The 18,322-nt window shown below is 39.2% G+C and overlaps 2 protein-coding genes across 4 annotated transcripts in view; both read left to right on the forward strand.

The window, feature by feature from the left end:
• The window catches only part of tcf12 (transcription factor 12), a 73,792-nt gene extending 62,727 nt beyond the window's left edge, over positions 1-11,065 (forward strand). Inside the window, exons 14-20 of one of the 2 annotated variants that reach the window (XM_041034831.1) lie at positions 1,525-1,598; positions 3,993-4,184; positions 7,212-7,326; positions 7,421-7,583; positions 7,844-8,109; positions 8,328-8,481; positions 8,894-11,065. In XM_041034831.1, the coding sequence (XP_040890765.1) occupies positions 1,525-1,598; positions 3,993-4,184; positions 7,212-7,326; positions 7,421-7,583; positions 7,844-8,109; positions 8,328-8,470 (953 nt within the window). In that variant the 3' untranslated portion in view covers positions 8,471-8,481; positions 8,894-11,065. The remainder of the gene's footprint in view (positions 1-1,524; positions 1,599-3,992; positions 4,185-7,211; positions 7,327-7,420; positions 7,584-7,843; positions 8,110-8,327; positions 8,482-8,893) is intronic. The other variant, XM_041034841.1, reaches the window with a different exon arrangement.
• Positions 11,066-16,212: 5,147 nt separating this feature from the next.
• Positions 16,213-18,322, forward strand: part of cgnl1 (cingulin-like 1) — a 29,952-nt gene continuing 27,842 nt past the window's right edge. The window contains exon 1 of one of the 2 annotated variants that reach the window (XM_041035383.1): positions 16,213-16,373. The gene's annotated coding sequence lies outside the window, so the exon portion shown is untranslated. The remainder of the gene's footprint in view (positions 16,374-18,322) is intronic. The other variant, XM_041035364.1, reaches the window with a different exon arrangement.

Here is an 18,322-nt window from a genome sequence, read left to right on the forward strand (position 1 = left end):
AGTGGTAAATATATTGTATCAGACTCCTCACAGATGAGGCTCAGGATGCCATTCTGCACTTTGTAGCTTTTAAATAACTTTAAATGAAGAATGAATAAAATTTGATCTCAGTCAGCATTTCCCCAGGCCCCTCTGCTCTAAACGATCTTCCTCATCTTGGTCTGCATTTTTCATTGCCTTGCTGTTATAAGAGGTAGAGAACAGAACCCAAAATGAGATTTTAGAATCACACTAAATGATAGATAACCAAAACAAAGTCTCCATCTGTAGACTGTGCTACAGTGGACTCCATTTACCAGGATGTAGGCTGGGTTTGGCATCCTTCCACCATAATGGACACCAGAAGAACACTGGGCTGCAAAGGCCCACAGACATACTATCCTGTAAATAGCCTGCAAAGGTTCATTATTGTCAAAGTGCATTAAGGTTATTTGATTGTATAATGCATTGCCTCCTGTTGCACATGGCAGGCAGGTTACTTGGATGATTGTGCTTCAGAAAGAGGAAAGGAAGAAATGTTGTACTGGAGCTGGAAATGTGATGAGCAGATGTGGATTCCTTTTCCTTTGCTCTAATTTACACCAGATCAAATCAGCTTGATTTGCTTTCCTGTACTGGCCTGTAGATTAACTTTTTTTTTTTGTCTCAAATAAATACATAAAATCTACTGTGAACGTCTTCCAGCCAAAGGTAAATTGTAATCTCTAGTACAGACTGTCTTAAATGTCACTGTAGTAACATTACGTGATTAAATTGCACGATTTTTCATTTAGAATAAAAATAGGGTAAGTGCCAAAGTAGATTTGGCTTTATGGGGCCATATTAGAATAAATGAAGCAGTGGTGCTCCAGATGTTTCCAGATGTGAATCCTGTAAAATCCATGAAGACAAACTGACTGTACTGCCACTACATCACCAGTCAAAGCAGTTTGACTGACAAAAAACTAATGAGGAAGATAACTAAGCAATGCTAGCTAATGTAGTGGAAGAGTAAGAACTTGATTGAACCCACATGCTTGGCACATTTCCTTCATCAAAAACCCTGATGAAAACCCTGACTGTTCAACCACACTGCATTTTTGATCACTCTGATATGTTTCTAGAGACTCAGAGTTTCCAGGATAAAGGAAGTGTAAAAAAAAAAAAGTGTCAAAAATCCAATTTGTCAGTGCTCATATTGTTCTCCAGCCTCTCATAGCTGTGCTTATTTATGTGCAGATGCAGCTTACATTTCAGGGTGGAAGTGGGCGTTAGATGAACTCTCCGCTGGCTCGTGTATCAGGATGCAGTCCAGCCATCAGGAAATGATGCAGTTGAGCCCTAAAGGATAAAAATATCTCATTTAGAACAACAAGAAACCAGAAAATCAGGATGTCAGTGTGTGATGACTGCATGTTATTGTGTGTGTCAGTTAGCTTTTGCATTGGTGTACCCAATGGGCCAGAATACAGCTATCAGCCATGTTGATAACTGAATCAGAGGATTTCTAATGTTGACCGCTACATCTCTTTTGTCTCTCGTCAGGTGCAAACCAGTGGCCCCGCGCTAGTGGACAGACCCCCTCCTCTCCAAATTATGAGAACTCCCTGCACTCACTGGTAAGCTCCCTGTCCGCCTCTGTCTTCCAGTGAGCCCAGGATATGATGGATGCTCGCTTGAGATACGTTACCCATGAAGCACTGAGCTAGCATTACAGGGAGATTCCTGTCTGACAAATGTTTTGCTGAGGAAGGTGGGGGTAGAGGGATAACAAAACTGAACAATACCTGTCCCTTGGGGCTTGCCATCTGTCCTCTACTCCGTGGGCCAGGATGGGGATGACAGTTGGGGGATGGGTTTAGTTAAGGGGGCTGGTGTGGGGGTGGCAGCTGTTTGCTGAACCACTTCTCCAGGATTCCTTCGCTGCCATGTGACCAGAGCTACAGATCACCTTTCAGCGCGCCTGCTACCTGATGCATGTCATGTATTTACATCTTCTGCTGGGAGTTCTTCTCCTAAGTAAGAATATATAGTTATAGAGAGACCTATAACAGAAGTGCAAACACTTTTTCACGTTAAATAATACTACATAAAATATACTATAAAACAAAATAGCAGAAATAAAGATAGATTAAGCAAAACAGTGCAGAGCTGTTAAAAAATAAACAAACAGGCCAAGATATAAGCTAAGCAAGACTCAGAAGGGATATTTTTAGTAATGTTTAAAAGTATTTTCTTATTGACCTTACTGTCCATTTACTAAGTCAGCTGCAAATTCACATTTTAAACATGTTTATTGGTTGCAATTACAGCAAGTTATGGAACATGGCTTTATAAGGCCACGATCAGTCCAGCTGCAGTCTCATCATATAGTTCCCTTCAATCAGCCAATTGCATGTAAAGAGGACATTGAACGTGGCCATGTAGATGTTTCCTCCTGCTCCGCCTTAGCCTTTGTTTTCTCTCTTCATGGCCACCAAAGATAAGTGGCAGCAGTGTGAAGGTAACAATAACAGTGAATAGTATCAGATAACCTTAGAATTAGCTGCTGATAAAAGCAATGTGAAAGCATGACTGATGTCGTTTATTTTAAGCAAGTTTAAGTTTGTTAAAAATGTGAAAATTGAATGGTTTAAAAACTGAACCAAATATAAACATTGACCATTAAAATACTCAATGCCAAAGGATTCCAGAGCCATTTAGGCTCATAAGTAGTTAAAAACTACTGATCTTATATTCTCAGGATCTGTTCAAGAGTATGTCGAAATAGAAGCATGGATCATAGTTCCTCTGTGACTGAGTCAAAACTATTTGGGATGTATTAAGTCTAGAAAAGTGATGAACAACTGTATAAACATGCCAGCTGAGGATTAGATTACAGACCTAATGACTGATCTTGTTAGTGGATCAGGCCACCGGGAGTAGTTTATAATAGAATAAGACTTCTGTAATTCACCCATTATGATAATCCATGAATCTTTCTTGTAAAGTAGCCGGTTGCTTTATATTACTTAGATTTACTGAAAAGCAAAACTTGAGTTAATATATATATCAATGCAGAATAATAATATGCAGTATATTTCTATCACTCAAGGGTGATGAGAAAGTAGAGTTACCAACAATGACATTTCTTCCAACAGAGAAAAAAAAAAAAGCCTGGAAGCCAGTGGTGTAAATAAATGTTTGTGCGCCGTAGTAAATGTTACGTTGAAGATGTGACCGGTAATGTCGTCGGGGTTGTTAAAAGTGCAAACGACAAAATGTTTTCATCCATACAAAGTGAATGGTCAGCAGCTGTGTGCTTCTTTCCAAATCCCACCCTTCTTATCTGTGTGTCTCTACAAAAACAATCTCTGTCCACAGTGTGTTTCTAGTATTTGTAGATACTGATCTTTTTTCATAATCCTGTCTTATTCTTATTTGACTTTGCCAGAAAAACAGAGTTCATCAGCAGTTACATGAGCATCTCCAGGATGCCATGTCTTTCTTAAAGGATGTCTGCGAGGTACTCTTCAGATAGAGCCTTTACTCATTACGTGCTCCATACATCTTTGCATTCCTCATTTTGTTTTCTCTCACAAGCTCAACTAGCAGTCCACATTCCTCAGAGTGAAATGCAGTTTCATTTTTATTGCCTTTGTTGCCATATTGCCATGTTATGTTGTTCTTTTTTTTTAGCTATTCCAGCTTGTGGTAATCAGCTTAGGTGCAGTTAATTGTTCAAGCACTCCAAGTGGCTGTCGTGCATCAGTCTATTATTCCTTTAAAATAAATGATGATGACTTTTACAACTCAAGCTGAAATGGCTCAATTGATCTTGCATTTGAATTGCCTTCTTTATCTTATGTTTCAGATGTTTGTTTTTTTTTTCTTTTCAAGTCCACACCATACAATCAGTGTTTTCAATTTTGGTCCTAATGTGCTTATACTAAGCTGCTCTGTCCTTCTTTTCCCTCTCTTCTCCCTCTCCCTCTCCCTAACCCTTTGCTCCTCAATCCCTCTGGTCCTCCCAGTCTCGAATGGAGGATCGTCTGGACAGATTGGATGATGCAATCCTTGTTCTGAGGAACCATGCAGTGGGCTCCACCGCCAGTCTGCCCAGCGACATACACAGTCTGCTGGGACAGGCACAAAATGGGCCAATAGCAGCCATTGGAGCAAACTTCCCCGCCTCTGCATTGGTTCCAAGTCGGACAGCAGCAATGGTATGAAAACTTCACAGAAGTATTTAGATCTTAAGTTTTATGTGTGTTTAGGATGTTGCATAAAGCTTGGGAGAGGACATATTTCTTAAGCATTATTCCTATATATTATTTGTCAAACTTCTCAACAGAATAAGTCTCTCCCACCTGTTCGAAATGGGTCTGCAGCCGTGTGTAAAAACTAGACATTTTCCACACGAGCAGTTGAATTTGTCCTGACATATTTTCCATAAGTGTAATGGCTGGCCGAAGGCTCACCCTCCTCTTGAGAGCGGCTGTATACACAAGGGTGAAAGAGAAATGAGAAAAACAGGCGTAATGGAGTGAAGTTTGTGCTTTGGTGTAGGAAGTGTTTGTGTGTTGCGCTAGAGTTAATGTGGAAGCCCCTTGAGACTCAGGGGAATGCAGGTCTCAGTATAAATCATGATGTGTTCACCCATCCTCCATCTGAGGTATTTCATTTCAAAGAGCCAAGAGATTTGAACACATCTGCAGTGGAAATTAAAATGGGGCGGCTCGTCCAACTGTAATCCGGAGGTGTTTGGAAATAATTTCAGTTGCATACAATAAAGGAGAAAAAAATGCTGATTCAGTTTTAATATGGTCAGAAGTTCAGATTACTGTATACTGGAGAGATACTGGAATCAAATGATGAAAGGAAAAGTCCTGTGATGAATAGATGAACACATTCAATAATGTTTTAGGACTTCAGTTGTTTTTGTTTCCCTCGTTTAAAGTTTTTCTTTTCATTTGATGAAAATTATACTCTCCCGTGAGTAACATTAAAATTAATTACCTACAGATAAAGACCTGAATTCTGTCTGGTTTTCTAGAAGTTAAGCTTCACAATTTTATGTTTTTGTTCATATAAAAACACGGACACAGAACATCAGTGAGAAACCCTATGAAGGGTTGAAACTAACAAGTATTTTCATTGTCAATTATTTGCTTAGTCTGTCAAATGAAAATAGTGAAAAATGCCCATTACAGTTTCCTAACGCCTACGAAGATGTCTTCATATTGTTTTGTTTTGTCGAACCAACAAAACCTAAAAATATTCATTTTGCTGTCACGTTAGAGAAAGAGGAGCAGCAAATCATCAAAACCAAGAAGCTGGAACTGGAGAATGTTTGGAATGTTTGCTTGTAAAGTGACTTAAACGATTAATCAGCTATCAAAATAGCTGCTAATTATTATTCTGTTGATTTGTCTGCCAACTAATTGATTAATTGTTTCAGTAGTCATATCTTTACTGTTAACCAGCAGACACTCTTCCACACAGCTTATGCTCACAGATTCAGACACTTTAAAGATATTTTCTTCTGATGCCCAGTTGAAATTTACTGCAACAAACTGTAAGAAATAAAAAAAGAATTGTTTTGTTGTTTTGATTTAGACTGACATTTTGTTTATTCTACACGAACAAGGTCTCTCTGTGTTTTGTTAGCACGATCATCAAAGCTGCACTGTATTTTGTCCTTATCAGGATTTTTTTATGTCCCTCTCTGGTCTGTCATCTCAGATCTCCTTTGCCAACATTAATTTATTTTAAAAGCAGTTAAAGGTTTCAGTTTGTTTTAATGCAGTGTGTTTTCTGTCTCTGGTTGTTTACACTTTGATGCTGGAGCTGTTGGATCTTTCAGAATAGCTTGTTTTGTCCCCTAACAAGAATTTTTCTGTGGTTGTCAGAAGAGCTCAGTTTGATGTATTTGTTACAGAGAGCTGGGCTGTGGCAGTGATGTTGACCGAGTGCGACTGTGAGATAGAACATACTGTGTCTGCACTAACACAGCACTTCCTGTGTGGGAAGAGGTCCCCTCAGACAGGGCTCACCAGCCTCGGCACGGCACAGCCACAGGCTTTTTACTCTGGCTGACACCCCCACCCTCTACCCCCCTTCCTCCCCTTTTCATCACTTCTTTTTAACAACCCAGGAAATCTGAATCATTGCAAACGTGTGTCTGAACCCACGGCCTCCACCCAAATAGAGGTCCTCAGCTGTATGGTAATCAGGCCCAGCCATGAAAATGGCAGCGTTCTTTTCTTGCCAGAACCCCGGCTTCCCTCCTCCCCCTGCAGACAAAGAGTTGTTTGGACACCTGTTGAGAGCACAGCAAAGATTAGCGTAGCGCTGAGAAAGGGGAGGGTCTCGGGGTGGCAGGGTTAACAGAGGCCAACAGTGACCAGGGATCACATTCCATAAGAAAAGGGGGGAGATACCCTTCAATCTCAGTGATGCCTTCCCCGCCTTTCCCTGTTCTCAGAAGGGAAATCAAATAGCTTAAGAACATGTGGTAAACCTCAGGAAGGAGGGACTTTGTGGTACAGCATGGTGGGAGCTGACCATGTTATGAATGTGAAATGAAGAAGGAAATGGTCAGACTATAGAGTGGGCTTAGCTTGACATCTTTTAAAACAGAAGGATTTGTCTCATTTTGGACATGAGAAATGAGACCTATTCCCAGTTGTGGTCACAGAGAGCTAAAACTGAGAATGTCACAGCCGTGAGCAATGAAATATAATGAGACATAAACAGGGATAAATAAAGAGGTTTTCATTATGTGTAGTAAAATGGATCTTTTTTGTGGAAAATATTGTTGCATAGGTGTTTTTTATTTGATTTTATTTTGTGTTTTCCTCCCTTGGTTGTGCATCCTACAACATACTACTGTGAAACAAATCACCAAAGAACCCCCCAGTGTTGGGAATGATAGATTTGAATGACTCATTAGACCCTGAGCTTTTCGTATGAATAGTTAAATCTTTCAGTAAATACAGACTTCAAATAGCAATAGTTGGCTTTTAATATTGAATATAGAAAAAGATTTTTTATTTTAAATCCTTGACCTGTGTGGATGGAGCGCCGGTCTGTGGTGGCTAACTGCCAGTTTTCTCTGTTTAGAACCACTGGATCCTTCGTTTTTGGCTGTTAACAAGTGCTCTAATCTCTCTCAAAAGAACTGTTCTGTGTACCGTCTCCAGAGAGCGTCTGCTTCCTTTCTTCACATGTCCTTCCTGTCTGTGTTGCAGCAGGGTGGTGCCCACGCTGACGACGCTGCCAGCCTGAACAACAGCCATGGAGGACTGCCCAGTGCCGGCTCCACATCCAGCACAGAACTCAACCACCAAGTGGAAACATTCAGAGGTCTGGTGCACCCCACAGTCTTATTGCATGGCTGACATGACGTGATGTGAACACGGATCAGTCTGTTTATTATGTTTTACGTTGTCTTGAACAGGTCTTACTTCAGGCATGGCTGGACAGGTGCCGACCACCCTGGAGCTGAAGGTGGAGAAACAGGACAAGGACGAGATGCACGATAGCCTCTCCACAGATGACAAGTCAGACGATGAGAGCGATAAAAGAGATATGAAGACACCCAGAGCAGGCACACGCACGAGGTATGAACATGTCGATACACAAACACACAAAATATTTTCCAAAAGTGAAATAATTTAGAGTTTATTTGATGTTTGGTTAGATGTGAAAAAAAATATTTTAAAATTGATTAAAGCAGACCAACAGTTTTCGTTATTATATTTCATATAACACATAATTTACTTTCAGTCAGGGACTGAAGTGAAGACTCCTGCTGTGCTCCCTAGTTTCATCGTATGTTTTTTGTTTTTTTTTTTGTCATTTGCATTTAATTGTAAAACAGATCTGACTGCAGGTGGATTTCTTCTCCCTCCCACAGTCTCACCGAAGACGAAGATCTGAATCCAGAGCAGAAGGCTGAACGTGAGCGTGAGAGGAGGATGGCTAACAACGCCCGTGAACGCCTGAGGGTGCGGGACATCAACGAGGCCTTCAAGGAGCTCGGACGCATGTGCCAGCTGCACCTGAAAAGCGAGAAGCCCCAGACTAAACTGCTCATCCTCCATCAGGCTGTGGCCGTCATACTTAGCTTGGAGCAGCAAGTGAGAGGTCAGTGTGCAGCTAACGAAATGGCAGTGCTACGTTACGTCAAATCAATACTGATCCTTCAAAAACGCTTAATGTTTTCACATAATATTCTTGCACATGGTAATGTCATTTTAGTGTCAGAGCCTCTCCATATGGAACATGAACAGGTCAACGCTCTCACTTGTTTTGTTCAAAGAAATGTGAACAAAAGTTTGATTCTTGTCTTTGTGAACCTACAGAGCGGAATTTGAACCCCAAAGCAGCCTGCCTTAAGAGAAGGGAGGAGGAAAAAGTGACTGGAGGCTCTGGTGATGCTCAACAAGGCCACACAGGAGTCCATCCAGGCCTGACTGACACATCCAACCCCATGGGCCACCTCTGAGTAGCAGACAGGTACTCTCACCTCCTGCAACCAACCATTATTTTCAGTATTGATTAATCTGAGGATTGTTGTCTCAAAACATTAATTGATCATCTCAGGTGGGCAAAGTCAGAATCTTATTTTGTTTTCTTAAAATTAATTTTTATCTTATGACTTTCTCTTAACCAGTAGAATTTATTGTAATTGTTAAATTATTAAAAAAAAAATCTTTTTATGTTTTAGATTTTATTTACTTTTTTCATTCTTATTTTGATAATAATCCTTGTTGTTTTTATCATCATCATAATTCCTAAATACATTTTTGAGAAGCTAGAATTACATAATGTTCTACCAATTTATGCCAATTGGTGGAATTTATGTTGTACCTTGTGTGATTTTTGTTGTTCACCTCTGATCACTGGATTTCTCCCTTCCTCTCTCCAGATCAAAGTGATCCAGGTCATTTCTGTCCCGTTTCGAGTCGGTGACCTTGCTTCCCAGTGACAGACAGGACTCACAGTTTGTGACACCAATTGGAGGAGACAGACCACTTGAAGCAAAACCACAAGACTAACACAATCCAATCCTAAGATTGAGGAAGAGCCAAGCGTCCAGCTCCCTGTGACCAGTTTCCATCTGCAAATTTCTCCCCACAAAGAAAAAAATCTTCAGCACATATCACTGTCTGCAAGAAGTGTGTTGCTTCTGAACAATCAGAGACTTCGCAATCTCCTCAAACCGTATGTGGAAATTGCCTCGTGCCTAAACTGAATTGACGAATGCATTGTAACAGCAATTGTTTTTGTTTGTCTGTTTCTTTTTTTTTTCCTATTTATTATGTTATTGAGCTATAAAGTGTATGTCTAAAGGGAAAGTTAAGTAAATTCACAGAGAAGTATGCAGCTTTTCAGTTGATCTATAGTTTGCCGGTGTCACCATTAAAACTGAGCACTCCACCCTGCTAAATCTTTGGCGAGTCCGAGATGAGGGGAAAATATTTGGGCACTGAGAAGATTGAGATTAATTTATTGGCCAGTTTATAGTGATATTTATACCTAACTGAAAATCATCATTAGCTGTTAGAACTGAAAGATTAAAGCGCCCCCTTTTTGTTTTGTTTTTTAAAGAGGATATATTATTTATATTTATATTTTATTCATTCTGCCACTGGCCACATCTGTAACCAAAACTACCTATGATTGTCTCTCTGTAATTTAGATCAATTTCTGTGCTACTGACCAGTGGAATAATAAGCCCAACAACATTAGCATCAACAATATTGTCTACATAGGTGACAAATGAGTGGCAAACTCTAGTTTTACTGAAAGCTCACATTTAGTTGTGTTCTTTTTTCCTCAGTAGTGAGCAGTAAAAATTCAGAGAGCAAACTATTTGCAAACCTTAGCATTCCCTGCATATTTTTAGTGTCTTAACTAAAGGAAAAGTGGACTTCACTGCCCTTCAGTTCCTTTGCCATATAGTGTTAAATGTAAGCAGTGACATATTTTTGCAGATTCTTGTCTTTGTTTAGCCTCCTGACAGTTACATGCTCCTGATGTCAGTACAGAAGTGGCTTGTTTTTTTTGTGTGTGTTTGTTTTGTCATTTTTCCGCCACCAGCTAATCAGAGATTGCTTAATGAAGAAGTAGTTTAAGATTAAAAAAAAAGAAAGAAACGACGACCACACTTTGTCCTGGCCTGATGAAAATACCACTTTCTCAATTTTCTTTCTGTTAATATCTCAAGACATTAGATTTCAAAAGCAGTTACTCTCAGTAAAATTTAGTTATGCTTATTTGTGTTGTAACAAGTCCTTTCTTTAGTCTTCCATCATTATAATGTCCAGTTTCAGTCAGCAGAGAGAACATCTAAGTTATTTTTCAAAGATGTTTTGATCCAAGCAGTGATATACTCATGCAGCAAAAGTCAGACTAGATATTTCTTGAATTTTGTTGAACATTATAGAACTGTAGCACAATAATGAACAAAAACAGTTAACAGGATTTTTTTTTATGTTTCAAGACATTGTTCATGGCTTTATTTTATTTTTCCCTATCAGTGTGCATGCTTTACGTTTCTCCTTTTATTAAGTCTTTGGTCTTAAGACTTGCTTTATATTCCATTTATTTCTTTGTATATTGTCTTCTATCATTATCTACACCTTAAACAAGGCTGCCACATTCAGAATGAGTATTCTGTACAAAAAGGGACTTAAATTAGAATAAAAGATGCCACACCACGAGTTTACATTAAAGATTTATGACTAAACAACTTTGTTCTAGTGAAAAAAGAAAACCTAAAGAGTTTTTTTGTGTATTCTCTGACTGAATGTGGCCTTGTTCTTCATTTCAGTATTCACAAACTTGTATTCATGTTGGCAGACTTTGATTGAGGGTATAATGTATGTCACTTCCTGCTCTCTTTTTCCTTCATTTTTTTTTAAATTTCCTGTTCTTCCTATATTTCTTTGCTCCTCTGTTTGCCAAGTTAGACTTTGCTGTATTCCCAGATGCTTTCCCTTGTATAATATATGAAAAACAAGAAAATCAAAAGGAAAAAAAAAAACATTTGGCTTATTTTTCACTGTAGTTAGTCTTTTATACAATAATACTGTAAGAATATTTCTTGAATTCTAAATATTACTCTTTCTAGATTTTTGAAAGCGAAAGTTTTGAGTAAAAAGTTTCTTACTTTATTTTACTATATTAGATAGTAAAATGTACGGTTATTTACCATAACCTGTCCCTTATTACAAGAAATTTACAAATGGCATCTCAAGAACATAACTGAATTGTTGCTCATAGTCTAGTACTTAAAAAAGCTTTGTACGAGCTCCAGATTCCTAAAAGTGCGACCTGCATCTTATTCATCAGTTCCCGTTTTTGATTGATAAAGGATTTGTTCTTGTGTCAAATGAAAAGGTATTGTCAATGCACATCAAAAAACTGCAGCAACGAGAATATGAATTTTCTGTCTTTTTCAACAGAAAAAAACAATGTATATAACATTTATGTTGCAATAAATGTGCCATCTTTTTTTAAACTCAGTTGTATGTGCATTTATTTCTGAGCAAACATCTTTGTTTCTGTTTGTTTCTTCTCCATATTTACATTCTCTCCGCTCCATTAAGTTTTATTTTGTGAAAAGCAAGGGCGAAGTAGGGCGAGCTCAGAAACATGGGGGTTCATTTAGACTTCCTTATTGTCTGTTTTTTTTGTTTGTTTGTTTTTTAAGACATTTCTACAGTGGATTTAGGCCAAATGAGTGTTTTATAGTATGTAACTCGTTTTGAAAATAATGCCAGTGGACCATTGTAGTCTGTATGAAAAGTACTATGAATATATGTTTCTATTTTTAATAAAGTGTGATAGCAGCGTACTGTACATGTGCTGTGGTCCTACGTTTTTTTTTGTTTTGTTTTTTTTTACATTTAGATTTATGCAGGATGGTGAAAAAGAGCTAGAGACAGGTCCTGTATGAAAGCCATTCCAACAATAAAAGGAAATGCATGAATATTTATCAACAGGGAATGTGACACTGATATTTAGGAGCACAGTTTTTATGTTTGAATACAGTAATTCAATGTGAAATCAAATCTTAAGTAATTCTTTTTTTCTCCCTTAGTGTCAATTATAGGATGTTTTACAATATTTTTCATCATGTAAATGCAGAAGCAGAAAACATAAAAAGAAAGAGATGAACTGAAACTAGAGTGTAGGAATGAAATTGACAAGCCTGCACTGCATTTTCTAATAAATGTTTTTGGTGGTAGCTGCTTTCTGTAGACTGCCACACTCAATCTGCTAATGAATCCCAAAAGTGTTGTGAAAATGCTGCTCTAAACCTGGAGGACTGTTGTGCTGTAAATCTCAGACCTTGTACATCTGTGCAAAATTATCCTCTTGCAGATGCGAGCATGAGAGTACTCATCACATCCTGAGAGGTCTGATCCCAGTTCAGTTTTCTGTCAGAGGTGACACTCAGAGGAAAACTGCTGACTGCTGTTCTGTCTGTGGTGAACTCAGCGATGCAGCTTAAATCATGACTGTCATCTTTCAATATTCCCTGCAGGGGGAAAAACAGAAAAGATGTGAGTGTGTTGGGCTGATGGTGGTGGTGGTGCTGGTGGTGGTGGTGGCGGGTGTGCATGCTTTTCTGTAGGAGTGAGGACCACCATGTCTGAAGGCTGACTTCCTGTCATGGCTGCTGGGCCAAATGACAGAAAGTCCTTGGCTTGCATCCTTGAAGCCCGACCAAAGAGCCTTCTGCTCCTTCTGCTCCGAACAGGGAGATCATCCGCCTCTCTGCTACTTTCAGGATGCAAGCTGCACTAAACATGCTTCATATCTTCTCTCCACTTTTTTGTTTCAGTTTCTAATCTCCCATCTTCAAGATTCAATGATTTATTGTTATCTTATTATAGCTGATTGGAGAGTGCTTCGATGACCTCACACAATACTGAAACCTCAGGACATAATATATAGTAGCAAAACCATAAAAACACACAGTAAACCCACCACAGTCAACAATAAAACCTTTAAAAGTATAGAGAAATAACAAATAACAAATAAATAAGTAAATAAACAAGCACTCCCATGGTTGATGCTATCAGCACTACAGACTAACTATGATTGCACTGTAAGCACTGTACACATACAAGCTCAATAACAGCACACTGATCATTTAGGAGTTAAAGGACAAGTTCACATTTAGTGAAAGTCTGTTTTAAAACAATATTTAAATGTTCCTCTGTGCATTGAAATCATCATTGGACACATGAATGTGATGAGGGACAATATTCACAGAGCTTGTTTTGTACAAAATGCCTTCCTGTGTTCTGCTGGAGCTAATATGAAGTTTCAGCTGTCTGAATTAGACAAAACAAGTAAGGGACCTTCCAAAGTTACAGCCTTGTTACAATCAAATTCCCCCGTTTGCATGAATCATTGTTCCTTTGCTGAGCTGTGGCAGAGGAGGAATAACACAAAGAGGGAATTTCATACTGAAAAGACTGTCATTATGGAAAATATCTTCTTAATTTGTGAAGTTCAGACTGGAGGACTGAACTGTATTAGCTTAATACACGGTAAAGATACAGAAACAGAGACAGGGCAGTGAATTTTGTCTCCAATAACTTGTAATAAAATGTGAGAAGGTATCTTTTTCTGGACGGCATGGAAATAAGGAACAATTAAATCAACCAACATACTCTCAATACAAGCGCAATTCAAACTGTGTAATATGTTCCTGTGACATGGAAAACTTTTTTTTAGCTGTCTTAAAAAGAAAAGTCTTTGCTGGGCTTTCTTCAGCAGTGCCGTAATGTTGACCTTCCACTTGTAAGAAGAGGAAATTGTTACACCCACATATTCGTAATTTTCCACCTGTTGAACTTTTGCTGTTTGTGATTAGAGGAAGATGGTCACTACAAATCTTAACTTCTAAGCACACCTTCCTTTATTTTGGAGACATTCAACTCCAAAGTTTTTGGCTGCACATCAGTCTACTACTGTAAGAAATCAGACTTACTAATGTGGTATCAACAGCAGTAAACTTTAATTCAAATTTAACAGACTAGGAGGGAGACATACAGCCATTTTTTTCACCACATTATTTCCAGCGGTGGCTTTTGCCTGCAACACTAATTCAGAGGCAGTTTTTTTCCCCAGCATGTTTCTTGTAAAAATAAATAAGAAATAAATAAATAAATAATCACAGCGATGGAAAAGATTAAATCAAGCGAGCTAAATATGAGCATCTGTGACATCTCAGTACATGTCAGTTTGGTTCCCTGCAATCTCTCTTACTGTATAATCGGGATAAGACTGAGCTGCGTACTGAGCATGCCCAGAGGTCCCAGCTGTGGCACCTCAGTGGAGAACAGAGCTCTCATTGTGTGCTGCTATAACCCAACACAGTGGCACAGAGCTTAGATTAAAGGCTGTGGTGCTGCGCGGTCTCTCTACGGACACAAATATAAACAGTGGGCTGCTACAAAGGCAAAAGGGGCAGCTAGGCCTCCAGTTTAATGTGGTTTATGCTGCAGTGGCAAGAGTCTGAACCTATCATTTCTTTAGAATCTCAATGTGAGTCAGAGTGAGCATTACAACACTGTGTTTTTCAGGAATTACAAAATATTTAGGAAAGTAATATTATTGAAAATGTTGAAGGAGGAGGTGCTTTCATATCTAATGCTAAGAATGACACAGTGAATGATCAGTAAAAAACATAAACCTTTGTACCTTGTAGTGCCTGTGAAGAAAAACTGGATTTGTGTGATTTTTGTTGTTGTTGTTGTTGACTATTGTGTAACAACATACAGCTGTTTCTGCTTTTGTGCTCCCTCAGTGTATAGCATGAGCTGGAAAAATTACACTGTTACAGTAAAAACTAGATTATATATTCAGATTTGTTTATTATTATTATTCATCAGTTTCTTTGTTTGTGTGTACATACAAGCAAAGAAACTGAATTATAATATATTGCGTGTGTGTCTATGGTGAAAACTGAATATCTTCACACTTTCATTCGGTGAGACATGTAGACATGCACGTGTATATAAAGTATGTGCGTGAATATTTGTACACAGTACCATATATAAACATTTCAGAGCACCCACGGTATCTCTGAAATGACTGTAATCCTACTCCTGCTGCTTCCTATTTAAGCCATCCTGGATATTATTTATCACTGCCCTGTGCTGTTTGCTTAGCCCTGCAACTCCTCATAAAATACATGCTCACCACAGACACCTTACAGAAATAATATGCTCTCTCCAGAATGCTCACAACAGCTCTTCCAACGTGTTTCAGCAAAACTACATTTCAGGACTCCCACCACGCATGTGCATCACACCGGGCATACCTATCTATGGTGATGCGTTTACGGCACTGTGTGTCAGAGTAAGTTACATGCATGCACCAGCACCACCAGCACAGGTTCTCATTAACTACCCACACTCAGGTCAGCTTACTATCCACTAGATGACGCTCTCGGTTTTTAAAGACATGCAGCTGCAAATCGTATTTATGCAGAGTGCAAATAATTAATCTTACATCAAGTTTGAGGAGGGCAAATATGTGTATAAGTTTCCCAGGGGTTTAAATAATTTATAAAACCATTAGTTTGTACAAGCAATTAATATCCATTTATTAACTTCGAGTGTGGAACATGTTATTTTAAGCTCCCAGTATTGTTTAAATATTTCAGTAGGGTGTTTTGAGGGTGCTGTTTTTTTTTTTTTTTGTATAAGATTACAATCTACCGAGTTCACCCATGCAGTTTTTTCACATTCGAAAAATTCTGAATCATACATCAAAATGTTTTAACTCGGTCATTTTATTATTATTATTATTATGTTGACTCAGCTTCTTCCTCACACACAACAGGCTTGCACAGTTTTCTCAGTCGGCCTATAATTTGGTATATAGTTTATTCATTAAAAAAAAAAAAAAAAAAAAAAAAAAGAAGATGTTTGTTTTATAATGAGTTCATTTGAAAAACTAACTAACAGAGTGAGAGTCGAGTCCCACCTACAGCTTGTGCCCCTGCCGAGGTGAACCGAGCCAAGTTTGGCCGGTCCAAAACGAGTTTTGGAGGAGTCTTTGCTAAGGCTACCGGGGAGGGGTAGATTTAGTTGTGATGTAAAATCCGTTCCTGGACCGGCGGACTGCTTTTGGGTCGGTGGGCGGGTTTGTGCGCTTGATTCAGGAGGCGGAGCGGCCCGGAGGGTCGGACGTCCTTCTCAAACTGTCCTGTTCCCTGTCTCTCTCTCTCTGTCAGAAAAACAACACAGGACTAAATAAGTTAGCCAACTGTGGCGTGGGCACTTTGCTCAACCCTGAATCTTTTTTATTTTCCTAAAACATTTTTAAACAAACGTGTAAAGTCTGCGATAAGAGAACGAGAGAGAAAAACGACGCTGGTGAGTAACTAGCTAACATGTTCATTGTAGATATTCAGTCTGCTGTGGGAGCGTTAACAGCCGTTCAACTCCACAAGAGCCAAAAAACCCCAGCATTTAAAGTCAGAAAGGGACAATTTAACTTCGCTTTAAACTTTATTTGATTCAGTGACTCAAGAAAGTTAGAAAGTTGTGAAGCAAAAGCAGAGTTTTACAGTAAAGCTGTGCTGGTGGTGTGTTTCCAGCCACCTGTTGCACTGAGCAGCGATGGGAAATGTCCAGAAACTGCGTCAACTCAAACTGCCGCTGTTTCCTGACTGCGGTCAACCTGCTGCTGTTTGAGTAGTGCTTTACTCTGTCATTTATTATTAACACATTAGTGGTGTGATTTTAATAGTGTTTACAGTTGCTCAGTATACGCTCACGCTGTATTTACCTGACGCTCCACATCATCCAGGTTACGTAACTTTTTAATATTTTCCCACAGTGTAAATCCTCGCAGTCTTTGACTTAGTTCGCCTTTTACCTTCACTTTCTCAGCTTTTTTTCGTTTTCTTCGTGTGGTCATGTGAGCAGCTGCAGCTTCACACACACACACACACACACACACACACACACACACACACACACACACACACAGTGTCAGGACTCTCTGTGACACAGAAAACAAATCAGTTCACATGAGGAGATAAAAATCTGCTTTGTTAAATCTTTGCACAGTCTCCCCACTCTGCTCAGATCAAAGCCAGCCATCCCTGACATCTTAACCTGAACCTGTGCTCAGCGCTGACCTCTCTGGTCTGCAGCACAGGGGTCAGTGAAGGCAGCGCAGGGCACAGTGGTCAGTGGGGCAGTTCAGTGAAGCTTTCCTCCATTTGTAATGTAAAATACAATGGGAGGGAAAAAGTGGCACATCTGTTGGAGGCCTTGTGTGTCTGATGCATAAGGAAACCAAGGATAAAAGGGTCTATTGTGTCATCTCAGGCTTTAACCTGTCCTCGACTGTGTCCTTCCTCCTGGACAGAACACTTTGGCCTTCCTCTTTCCTCCCTCCTGTGTGGGCTTAAGACTGTAATGCTGACTAATCCTGACTAACTGAAGCACCAGGACTAACCTGTCATGATAGAAGACTTACCAAACCCAAGTGCAGTTGAATTATTCCCATAATTTGTTAGGAGTGGATGACATGTAAAATATGGAGTTTCTTGCAGTTTTTAATGGCAGAAGCAGGCAAGCTCTTCTGAAGCAAAGGCACCGTATATCTATAAAGTTAATACTATTTCATAAAATCAAATATTAAATCTGCTGGAAAAACAGCTGTTTCATGCAGCAGTCTGTGTATTGTTTTGTCCTGCATTTAGGCCTGGCTTATATATCCTGCTTTTGCCTTTGTTGTCACTCTTATCAGTGTCCTTCTTCCTGGCCCATCTCAGCCTGTCTTTGTATTGTACCATCAGGTGGAATGGGACACTATCAGTAAGGCAAACAGGAACCTGTTAAAAGCCCATTGTCCAGTAAAGCACATGGTGGCTGCTGATGTCTTTACCTTCACTGGCTTCCCAGGCATAAACATGTCTGATGAAAATTTAACAGCTTACTTTAATATTTGTACACAGTTTGATATTTATTGCCAGCTGCGTTCTCACGATCCAGCTGCAAATCTGTCAACTTCGACAGTCCCGCAATTATTATAAATATGACAAAATTGAACAGAACAAGATTTTGTTGCTCTCTTTTCATGGCATTTCCCATGTACGTGGGCTGCAAGTTACGTCATGTACAAGAATCAACTACGCTGTGTATACACAAACACACACATATACTGCACGTCCACTCTTAGTAGACCTAATGCCCTCCAGCATTGTGTAGAAATGACAGAGCTCTCACATTTTTCTCAGGTTTGACTGTGTTATCTCTCTGTTAATACTTTTCTCTTAACCCGTTTAACCTATATTCTTTGTCATACTGGG

The sequence above is a fragment of the Toxotes jaculatrix genome, chromosome 1, assembly GCF_017976425.1.
Source record: "Toxotes jaculatrix isolate fToxJac2 chromosome 1, fToxJac2.pri, whole genome shotgun sequence".
In the NCBI taxonomy this organism is placed as follows: domain Eukaryota; kingdom Metazoa; phylum Chordata; class Actinopteri; family Toxotidae; genus Toxotes; species Toxotes jaculatrix.